General features: G+C 46.3%; 1 protein-coding gene across 1 annotated transcript in view; it reads left to right on the forward strand.

Annotated features, from left to right (window-relative positions):
* The window catches only part of ccdc136b (coiled-coil domain containing 136b), an 85,269-nt gene that overhangs the window by 50,840 nt on the left and 22,094 nt on the right, over positions 1-12,335 (forward strand). Inside the window, exon 3 of the mRNA XM_051692063.1 lies at positions 4,609-4,683. Coding sequence (XP_051548023.1) covers positions 4,609-4,683 — 75 coding nt within the window. The remainder of the gene's footprint in view (positions 1-4,608; positions 4,684-12,335) is intronic.

Here is a 12,335-nt window from a genome sequence, read left to right on the forward strand (position 1 = left end):
TCTGTTCGCTAAGTGGTGTTCTTCCCTTCAGGAAGACCCCCAGAGGTGCGCAGTCAGATCAGTGCTTTCCTTCCTGCAAGAGAGGTTGGAAGGGAGGCTGTCCCCTTCCACCTTGAAGGTGTACATTGCTGCCATAGCAGCACACCACGACGCAGTTGACGTTAAGTCCTTAGGGAAGCATGATCTGATCATCAGGTTCCTAAGAGGCGCCAGGAGGCTGAATCCCTCCAGGCCGCGCCTTGTTCCCTCATCGGACCTCTGTAGTTTTTCAGGGTCTACAGAGAGCCCCCTTTGAGCTTGCAGTCAGCCGGGCTTAAGGCACTCTCCTTGAAGACTGCCCTCCTGACTGCGCTCACTTCCATCAAGAGGGTAGGTGACCTGCAAGCGTTCTCTGTCAGCGAAACGTGCCTGGAGTTCAGTCCGGGCTATTCTCACGTGATCCTGAGACCCTCGACCGGGCTATGTGCCCAAGGTTCCCACCACTCCTTTTAGGGACCAGGTGGTGAACCTGCAAGCGCTGCCCCAGGAGGAGGCAGACCCAGCCCTGTCGTTGCTGTGTCCGGTGCGCGCTTTATGCATCTATTTGGATCGCACGCAGAGCTTTAGAATCTCTGAGCAGCTCTTTGTCTGCTTTGGTGCACAGCGGAAAGGAAGCGCTGTCTCCAAGCAGAGGATCGCCCACTGGCTCATTGACGCCATAACTATGGCATGTCTCACCCAAAACATGCCGCCCCCGGTAGGGCTACGAGCCCATTCTACCCGTGGTGTAGCGGCTTCTTGGGCCCTGGCCAGAGGCGCCTCTCTAACAGACATTTGTAGAGCAGCGGGCTGGGCAACACCCAACACCTTTGCAAGGTTCTACAACCTCCGGGTGGAACTGGTTTCGTCCCAGGTAGTGGCACGCAACACAAGCGGATAAGCCCGGGATAGCCGGCCGGGTGTATCGCTTGCACATAGCGCCTTCCACCTCCTTTTGAGCTGAAGACGTGCGCTGTTAATTCCCAGTAGTGTTCACAAAAGTTGTTCCCTGGTTGACTTCCTCTGAGCCCTGTGGCAGTCGAGTTTTCGGAGAGACTCGCTGCCGGCCCAGTACACGCGCTAACTAAGAGCCCGGTTCTGGGGTAGGTGCTCCGCATGTGGCGGTTCCCTGTAAGGCTAACCCCATGCGATCTATATCTTCCGCTAGTTCGTTTCCCTACTGGCAAACTGCATCTTCCTTGGGCAGAGCCCCTCAGTCTCCATGTTGTAGTAACTCCTCCCCCATTGGGCAGGATCTATCTTGAAGGCTCTCCACATGGTTGGAAAGACCATGTGATGTATTCTTCCACTTAAATATCCCCCCCTCTCTTGGGGTGAGGTGTGGTCTCTGCGGTGTCCTCCCCTTGGGAGGGACACCCCCTGACTAGACCTGTCGGCCCAGTCAGATAATCCCCCTTCTTTTTTAGGGAGTGGAAAAAGAGAAGGGGAAAGAGGCCACGACTGCGTTAAGCCTGTCTCTATCTCTGGGTAGTCGACTTGTCCCCAAAAAGGGCTGTTCGACACTCATAACTGTGTTGGGGGCGGTTACGTGTCGACCTGGTGCGCTGGCTATGAGGCACACAGCAAGTCTTCCCACCACACACCGCCAGTTCACGTAACACAGTTCAGCCTTGTGGCGTTTTGTATAGGGACCCCTAGTGTCACTACATCGACACCAACGTCGAGTGAGTGACAGATAGGGAACGTCATGGTTACTGGTGTAACCTCCGTTCCCTGATGGAGGGAACGAGACGTTGGTCCCTCCTGCCACAACGCTGAACTACCCAATGAAATGGCCGGACCTTATATCGGCTCCTCAGCGTAAAACCTGAATGAGTGGTTGCATACCAGCTCCTTTTATACCCGTATGTTCGGGGGAGTGGCATGCAAATACCACTCGCCAATTTTCATTGGCCTTTTATCAAAGACCAGAGGTGTCTCGGGCTCCCAAGAGTGACCCCTAGTGTCACTACATCGACACCAATGTCTCGTTCCCTCCATCAGGGAACGGAGGTTACACCAGTAACCATGACGTTATCCAGCATTTTGCACCTGGAAAGGTGTGTGAATAATGTGGCACAAAAATCGTCTAGAACTGCTGGCAGTCCAACTGGCTCTGAGAGCTTTTATGTTCTTATTCATACAGACAGTACTATGGTGGTGGCATGGATAAATCATTAAGGGGGAATCAGTTTGTGCCCGCTGTTGGCTCTGGCGTGTCGAGTTCTCCTCTAGAGCGAGTCCCATCCCTCATGATACGTGAGATGCATGTCCCCGGTCACCTGAAATACAGGGCTGACTTGCTTTCGCATCAGTGAGACAGACCGGGACAGTGAAGACTTCGTCCTCAAACAGGATTTGGGAGATACTGGGGAAAGCCGAGTTGGACCTGTTTGTCTCTGCTGAGATTACACAGTGTCGCCTTTAGGACTCCATGACTCTACTGGGTTTGGAGGGCCTTGCTCACAAATGGCCAGCGAAATGCAAATAAGTGTGTCAATCAAGTGTTGTGCAAGGTTTGGGAATATGAGGAAACCTCGCTATTGGTTGTGCCGAAGAGGTCCAATCACCCTTGGTTTTTGGAGCTGGTAGAGTTGTTGGATGTTTCTCTGTGGGAAATTCTCTTGAGCAGAGATCTGGCATCCCCAGCCAGAGCTCTGAAGACTTCAGGTTTTGCTCCTGAATTGGGCTCGTCACAGCTAGGGCGTGACAACATACTATAGGCTAGATCTCCCTAAACTAGGTGACTCTATGTCCTGAAATGGCACGTTTTCCCTGACTGGTGTTCTTACCACATTAAACATGTGAAAAAAAAAAAAATATATATATATATATATATATATTATATCCCTGATCTTGGTAGACTTTGATACTTCTGGAGTTTTAAGAGTACAGTACAGAGTGACAAGGGGTCTGTTCCTAAACTCAGTGAACTACCTCACCGTCTCCTGCTTACATAGGCAGCTGTCTTCTATGGAAGCATCCTTGCTGAAATGATGCCTCATAAGAGAGTGATTTGGAACACTCTACGTAGCAGCTCCGTGCATCATTCAAATAGCGCTTCTCACACGCAGCGCACGGGACACTCAAATCGCAACTGATTTTAATATAGGTGACACAAGAGTAATGACACTAATGAGCCTAAATATGCACAGCACATTCACATTTTGGGTAAAATAGTCGATTTTGTATCATATTAATCTGTTATTTATCGGTACTTTACAGTAGTGAATGGATTTTAAGTATTTCATCACGGTGCATTCTGGGATCGCCTTCCTGGGGATGGATACATACAGGGTTGGGAAGGTTATTTTTGAAATGTATTCCACTACAGATTACAGAATACATGATGTAAAATGTAATTTGTAATGTATTTCATTAGATTACTCAATGTCAGTAATGTATTCTAAATACTTTGGATTACTTACTCAGCACTGGTAGATTTTTTCACTTGTTTTGACTATAAAAACTGCCAGTACAGTAAGACAAAATACACATGTTAAAAATACATTCTCTGAAAAACCTAAATATCTTATGCAGCGTTGTTTCTAAAGCAAGATAAATCAAACTGATCTTGTTTTAAGGATTTTTAGATATTTTTACAGGAAAACAATACCAAAATTATTATCAAGAATTTGATTTTTGCCCTAATATCAAAGCTCTTATTAGAATAAAGAAATTATGATCCAACGTGAATTTTCTTGATAAAAAATATGATCGTGCCTGGTAACGTGCATGTAAAATGGCTAGAAATAACATTTCAGCTTAGCGTAAAGCTGACAATTTACACAAGGTTTATTTATATTTCTTGTGCTCCAAACTTACTTCCAACTCTGTCTGCTCATATGAATGTAACACATCTTTAGAAAGTGTTTCACCGCTGTTCAAATGCACTTTGGATCGCATCATTTATATGTATAAATGTTTTCCATATAAAAGGACTAAATATTAAATTAAACAAATGACAATAAAATGCAAAGTAATCTCTTCAGTAATCAAAATACTTTTTGAATGTAACTGTATTCTAAATACCAATTATTTAAATTGTAACCGTAGTGGAATACAGTTACTTCTATTTTGTATTTTAAATATATATTCCCATTACTTGTATTTCGTTACTCCCCAACCCTGGATACATACGATACTACCTTAGAATTTGGCTTAAACAAAATATCTTAAGAGGCAGCATAATTAAGATACCTACCTGTTGGAATTGAAATTATGTCTTAAAATGCTGCCTCTGGAGGATGCTCACTAGGTTTTGGAACAGACTCAATATTTCCATGTGTATAGCAAAAAAAAAATAAAAATAATAATAATAATTAAAAAAAAATCACACTAACTTTAGACACAGTCTGAACATGTGTTTAGAAATAAAAAACAAAACAAAAAAAAAACAATCATCTTTCACTTTAACACAATTATGTTGCAATAAATAAATAAATAAATAAATAAATAAATCTTGAAATATACTTAAATCTGTGCCATACCTAAAACATTGTCTAAAACTGTAGTTACCCATGTTATCTAAAAAAATATTAAATAGTTATCTATTTTATCTAAAAAAAAAATAAATATCTCCCTGTTTAGGTCTTCTTGAGGATGAGCGTTTAGCTAGTGCACATCAGGCAGAGGCCTTCGCAAGACAGATCCAGCACCTGCAAGGTAAGATATGCTCACCATACACAAACCTAAAGAGGTTGATTTGCAGTCACCCCAAAAAGTATTTGGACACTTGAGTAACACTTAAAGCTGTATGAATGTATTTGCATTAGATATCAAATATTACAACCAAGGGGCATTTATTTATAATGGAAATAACACTCACACAAGCACACTTTTCAAGCAAAACATTTCACAAACAGAAGTTGGATATGTTTGAAATGATAAAATCTGTCACTCACTCGATGTTGTGTCGATGTAGTGACACTAGGGGCCACTCTTGGGAGCCCGAGACACCTCTGGTCTTTGATAAAAGGCCAATGAAAATTGGTGAGTGGTATTTGCATGTCACTCCCCCGGACATACGGGTATAAAAGGAGCTGGTATGCAACCACTCATTCAGATTTTCTCTTCGGAGCCGAACGGCCATGCTCATTGAGCTGAATTCTACTGTTCATTCACCTCTGTTGGATCTGACGCCGCATTTCAGCAGCTTCTCCCTCCTTTGCACTGGTGCACTGCAGAGAATGCCCCTGGGTGCTTCGGCAGAAAACAAGAGAGTATATTTTCTGAAAGAGCTTTTTTCCTCTAAAAGAGTATATATTTCTCTAAAAGATCGGCACACACGGAACGTCTTTCTAAAGACGCGCCTTTTTAAAGATGCCTTTCCGATTGTGTGTTATTCCTGTTTGCGGTCATTATCTCTCAACTTCGGATGGTCATGATCGCTGTCTTTCATGCCTGGGCGCGACCCACACGGAGGCAGCGTTTGTGGATGGTTCATGTTCTCATTGCAAGAACATGACCAACGCAACATTACTTTTCTTACGAAAGCAAGCCACCCCAGCGGCTCCCCGCCTCGGTCCTTCTACCTACGGGTATGAGGCCAGCGCGGCTAGCACTGGGGGCGATTTGGGGAACCCAATGGGATCATCTCCGCCGGGTATCCCCCCGCGGACCTCCCATTCCCCAGCACGCTCGTCTGCCCCAATCGGGCTTCCAGATGAGTTCGCCGGCTCATCTCACGGCGAGTCTGGCTTCTTGTTCGGAGCCCACGAAGATGATGAGCTCTCGAGCACAGCATCGGAGAGCGGGCTTGTCCAGTCAGACGCAGAAGCTTCAGCTGGGCTTCCCCCTTCGGGGACGATTGCCCAGTTACAGGCCGATGTCGAAATGACGGACATGCTTTCCCGGGCGGCCGCGAGCATCGGATTAGAGTGGAACCCTCCGCTCTCCCCTGAACCCTCGCGGCTTGATGATTGGTTCCTGGGCTCGCGGCGCCGCTCAAAGCAGCCACGCCCCACTCCGAGGAGCTGACGAAATCGTGGGAGGCACCTTTTACTGTCCGACCCCAATTCCGCAGTTCCCCTGCTCTCACTACCCTCGATGGCGGGGTGGCCAGGGGCTATATGGCGATTCCCCCAGTGGATAAGGTGCTTGCGGTGCACCTATGCCCGCAGAGCTCCGCCACCTGGTGCGGATGCCCTAAGCTCCTGTCCAAGCCCTGTAGGCTCACATTGTCCCTGATGTCTAAAGCCTACAGCGCTGCTGGACAAGCCGCCCCTGCCCTGCACGCCATGGCTCTTCTGCAGGTCCACCAAGTCCCGCACCCCGTCTGCTCGTCACCAAGGGCATCCCCCTGCGGTGACTGCACTGGCTCCGCCACAGCCCGCCCTTTCGGCCCGGGCCCGGCATGGAGCCCACCGCAGGAAGCAGACGCCACCTGTCTCACAGCCGGCGCCTAAGAACCCACGGAGGTCGTCAAAGCGCCCCTGAGACGGGCGACCCAGAGAACAGGGAACCCACTCGCCTGGAGCTGGTAAAAAGACAACTCCATCCCCCGGTGGAGGGCCGGGTTGAAAATCTTTTGTTGTCTTTTTGTTTAATTTCGCCGCATGCCCAAGTGGCTGCGGTACCCAAAAGTTCAGCAAAAGAGCGGCTTCCTTCCTCCCTGGGTCACATACCTGTTGTGGCAGGAGGGACAACTTCTCGTTCCCTCCATCAGGGAATGGAGGTTACGAAAGTAACCAGAACATTCCCTATCTGTCACTCATTTGACGTTGTGTCGATGTAGTGACACTAGGGGTCCCTATACGAAACGCCACAACTAGCTGAACTGTGTTACGTGGACTGGCGGTGCGAGATCTGTCATGTAACCACCCCCAATGCTCCTATGAGCATCGTACGGTCCCCCGCACCTTGGGGACAAGTCGACTGCCCAAAATGGGGACAGACCGCCCCAGCTGTGGCCTCTTCTCTTCTTTTTTCTCCCCAAAAAAGAGTGGAAATCCCAAGGGGAAGACACCACGGAGACCACACCCTGCCCGAAGGGGAGGCAATTGTGTGGAAATATGTCACATGGTCTTACCGAATCTTGTCGGCAGTGACGCATGTGGAGAAGTCCCTGTGGTAAGTCCTACCCAGAGGGGATGGAGCGCTACAAACACGGCGACCGGTGGCAGAGGAGGACTCTGCCATAGGAAGACATGGGTTTACCAATGGGGAAGATACATCACACGGGGTTACATACAGGCAACCAGTGCATGTGGAGCACCTACCCCAGTACAGGGCCTATTAGCACACGTACTGGGCTGGCATTGAATTTCTCTGTGAACTTGCCTGCCACAGGGCTAAGGAGGAAGGACATCCAGGGTCCACGACCTTGTGAACACGGCTGGGGGGTAAAAAGCACACGTCTCTCCCTCCAGGAGGGGAAAGGCACTGTGAGCAAGTGGTACACCCAGCCAGTTGTCCCGCAAACTTACCTGTTCGTACCTGACAACACACGGGATGAAACTAGCTCAACCCTGAGATTGTAGAACCTCACGAAGGTATTGGGTGTTGCCCAGCCCGCTGCTCTATAGATGTCTGCTAAAGAAGCGCCATTGGTCAGGACCCAGAAGGCCGCCACACTCCTGGTAGAGTGTGCTCATAGCCCCAGGGGAGGGACGGAACGCCCTGGGCGTGATATGCCAAAGCGATGGCGTCAACAACCCAGTGGGCGACCCTCTGATTGGAGACAGTGCTCCCTTTCCGCTGTCCTCCAAAGCAGACAAAGAACTGCTCAGAGCGTTTGAAGCTCTGCGTGCCATCCATATAGATGCGCAAAGCACATACCGGACACAGAAACGAAAAGGCTGGGTCTGCCTCATCCTGGGGCAGCGCTTGCAGGTTCACCACCTGATCCCGAAACGGGGTCATGGGAACCTTGGGCACATAGCCCAGTTGGGGTCTCAGGACCATGTGAGAATATTCCGGACCGAACTCCAGGCACATGTTGCTGACAGAGAACGCCTGCAAGTCCCCTACCCTCTTGATGAACGTGAGCACAGTCAAGAGGGCAGTCTTCAAAGAGACTGCCTTTAGCTCAACTGACTCCAGGGGCTCAAACATGACCACGAATAGATCCCATAAGAGAATGAGGCACAGTCTGGGAGGATTCAACCTCCTCGCGCCTCTAAGGAAATTGATGATCAAGTCATGCTTCCCGAGAGACTTACCGTCAACTGCATCGTGGTGCAGATTCCAGAGGTCTGGTCATGGGTGCCAGATGGTCCCCATCCATGAGAGAGGAGATCCCTCCTCAGGGGAATTTGCGAGGAGTGTGAGGTCCGAGAACCAAGTCTGGGTGTGCCAGTAGGGTGCTAGTATGACCTGCTCCTCGTCGTCCCTGACTTTGCACAGGGTTTGTGCAAGTAGGCTCACTGGTGGGAACGCATACTTGCATAACCCCTGGGGCCAGCTGTGTGCCAGCGTATCTGTGCCGAAAGGAGCCTCGGTCACAACTATGTTATAATAAATGGCTTCATATGATCACTATCCTTAAATAAAACACAGTCATATCAGTCATATTTTCAAAATCAATGCCAAAATTTCTCAATTTCTGCCAGGGTATGCAAACTTTTGAGCACAAATGTAGATCTAGTAGAGTCAGAGACGAATAATAAAATATCATCTGCGTAAAGCAGAAGCTTATGCACCATACCTCCCGCCAACACCCCTGGAAAATCATCTACCTTTCTTATCATGGCTGCTAATGGTTCCAGGGCAAGATAGAATAATAATGGGGAAAGAGGGCAACCCTGCCAGATGCCCCTATCTAAGAGTAAAATAATCAGAAATTAATCCATTTTTTTGTACCGCCGCTAGCGTGTGTCTATAAAGCAACTTAATCCATCCAATAAACGTACTCCCAAAACCATACATTTCCAAAATCTTAAAAAGATAATCCCATTCTACCATATAAAATGCCTTTTCGGCATCAAGTGAGATGGCAGTGACCGGAGTCTGATCATTCACCACTGACCACATGATATTGATGAAATGCCTAATGTTATCAGAAAAGCTGCAGCCCAGAATAAACCCCACCTGATCTATATGTATAAGAGATGTCATAACTTTACTTAATCGATTAGCCAGAATTTTTGACAATATTTTAACGTCTAGCTGGATCAGGGAAATTGTATGGTAACTCTTACATTCGCTTGGATCTTTGTCCTTTTTAAGAATCAGACTGATCTTTGTCATGGTTGGTGGAAGCTTTCCATTCTTTAATGATTCCGTATAAACTTCTAACAAAAGTGGAGCCAGTTCTGTAGCATAAGATCTAAAAAATTCAGCGGCAAAGCCATCTGGCCCTGGAGCCTTGCCTGTAGGCAGGGCCTTAATTACCTCGCCAAGCTCCTCCATGGTTATCTCATAATCAAGAGAATTTTTTTTGCTCAGTCGTCAATTTAGGGAGTTCTAAAGGTTCCACAAAGTTTCTAATATCTTCATCAGTAGACAAAGACGTGGAACTATAGAGATCAAGATAGAATTCTTTAAAAGCATTATTAATATCAAAGGCCGAGGTAAAAATTTCACCACCAGCAGATTTCAGTGAGGGAATGGTAGAAAAAGACTCTCTCTGCTTTATATATCTAGCCAAAAGCTTCCCTGCTTTGTCCCCCAACTCAAAGTATGACTGTCTTGCCCTGAATAGCCAAAACTCCACTTTCCGCGACAAAATAGTATTATATCTGTATTTAAATCGGGTCAATTCTCTGAGGCCATCAGGTGACATTCGGCACTTCAGCTCTGCCTTGGCACTTTTAAAATTCCCTTCCAACTCCACGAGTTCTTGTGCTTTGGATTTTTTGATGAATGAGGCATACTGTACGATCCGACCCCTAAGAACCACCTTAAGTGCCTCCCAAGACACGCCCACAGAAGATACTGAGGACCAGTTGGTCTTGATTGATTTCAGCCTTTAACATTTGTTGGAAATCAGGATTTTGCAAAAGGGATACATTAAAGCACCAACTATATGATTTCTTTTTCTCTAAATGTGGCAACACCTCTAAACTCACCAGGGCGTGATCTGAGACTAAGATGTTTCCAATTGAGCAATCAACAACAGATAAAATGAGGGACTTAGATATAAAAAAAAATCTATTCTACAATAAATCTTATGGACTGATGAAAAAAATGTATAGTCCCTACCAGATGGGTTCAAAAGTCTCCAAATATCTGTAAGACCAAGATTTTTACACATCCTGAGAAGTGTCAGTGTTGCTCTAGGGGGCTTACACACTTTTGCTTCACTATGATCAAGGACTGAATCCATCAACAATCCTTGCAACATCCCTTCAAGATCTATAAAAAAGCCCCGATCATCAGCGTTAGGTGCGTAAATATTAGCCAAAATCAACCTTTGTCCCTGAATTTCTGCTAAAACAATAATGACTCTTCCTAATTTATCTTTAATCTGTTTGAGAGATTTGAATTGTAGATGTTTACTTATCAATGTAATGACTCCCCTGCTCTTAATTGAGCCAGCACTAAAGAAAACATGCCCACCCCATATCTTCCCAAATTTTTCAGCTTCCTGCAGGGAAAGATGCATTTCTTGAAAAAACACTATGTCATATTTTTTTCATTTAAGAAAAGAAATAACCTTCCTTCATTTCATGGGGTGCCCCAACCCATTCACATTCCACATGGAGAGAGACAATCCAATCATATTCACATTTGACATTTTGAAATATTAGAAAAAATAGATTGTGTGTCAAAACAAAATTATAAAGACCACATTCCAACATTAGTGTAATAATCAAACACCGAACTTCCCCCAGAACCAAACAAACAGAAAAAAGAAAAATGTGCACATTAACCCTGCGCACGACAGCGCCAACTGGCTTCCATCCCTCTAAACTCAAACAATCCATGTACGCCTACGAGAGTCCCCGCGACAATTTTGCCGTCGAATTGCCCAAGTCCGGTGTTTCTATACAGATTTTGTGAGGCAGAATTACATAACAGAAGAAAATTTATAGAACAAACTCCAGCCAATAGGCAGAATAAACAAAAAGAACGTGTAGATTCATCCACTTAACTGTCCCGAAGGTGTGTTCCTCCACAAAAAAAACCCACCCGCTTGTGGAACCAGCACACACACACACACACACACACACACACACACACATCACAATAAAGGTCAGTTCAGTTCCCTCGGACAGTCAAACGAATGTTCAGTGAGCCAGCTGTTACTTGAGTGCAGCAGATTTCTTAATCCTTCCAATGTCCACAAACATTCTCCACAAAACAAACTCCAGCCAATAGGAGGCACAAGCACAAGGAACATGCAGATTCATCCACAGCACTGTCCTGAAGAAGTGTTACAACACAAACCAACTCCAGCTGCTAGGCTGAACCAGCACAAAAAGAAAGAAAAAAGGTGCCCAGCTTCCTCGAACAGTCAAGTGAATGTTCAGTGAGTCAGGCTCACTTGGCAGCAATGTGAGAATCACACCATGGCTTACTCATTCCAATGACTTTATGAAGGACAATGCTTGCTGGGGACATGTAAATACTTTGCGGCCATCCTTAGTATCTATTCTCAGTTTGGCTGGAAACATCAGAGAAAAAGCGAACTTCCGTTGATGTAAGAGTTTCTTACATTCCTTGAATCAACCATGTTTCTATCTTGTCGATTCACAAAGTCTGGGAACAAGAAAATGTTGTGGTTCTTCCAAGAAAGCCTTCCTTTACTCTTCGCCTCACGTAACACGAAATCTTTATTGGATGATCTCAGAAATTTGGCCAGAATTGATCGGGGCCTGTCTCCCTCCGCAGATCTCCGAGCCGGAACTCTGTGAGCTCACTCGATTTCCAGCATAAGGCCTGTTATGTCGAGCAGACTTGGAAAGAGCTCATCTAGGAATTTCACCATATTCTGACCCTCTGCTCGCTCAGGAATTCCAACAATTCTGACATTGTTTCGCCTGTTCAATTCTCAGTGTCTTCCAACTTTTCCCAAACGCGTTCCAAATCTATTTTGGTTGCTAGTGGATTAGCAGATAATTCCCTCTCTGATGACTCCAGATAATCGATCTGTTTCTCAACATCCGACATTCTTGTAACCAACTCAGTGAATTTTGACTCCATGGCAGTAATCGATTGATGTATTACAGCAAGAACCTCCAAGTCTGCTACGACCTTCGCCAGCATCACTGACATGCTCAACAGTTGACGCTGAATCTCTCCAGCTGCACCGTCCAAATTGAGTCCCTGGTCTGCACCCCTGTCAAGGGTATCAGCTTGAGCACGTAAGTGTCTTTTAATGTCTCCAGAGCCCGATGATTTTGAATTCTTTGACATATTGTCTTCATAGAAAT

Source organism: Myxocyprinus asiaticus, chromosome 48 (assembly GCF_019703515.2).
Source record: "Myxocyprinus asiaticus isolate MX2 ecotype Aquarium Trade chromosome 48, UBuf_Myxa_2, whole genome shotgun sequence".
In the NCBI taxonomy this organism is placed as follows: Eukaryota; Metazoa; Chordata; class Actinopteri; order Cypriniformes; family Catostomidae; genus Myxocyprinus; species Myxocyprinus asiaticus.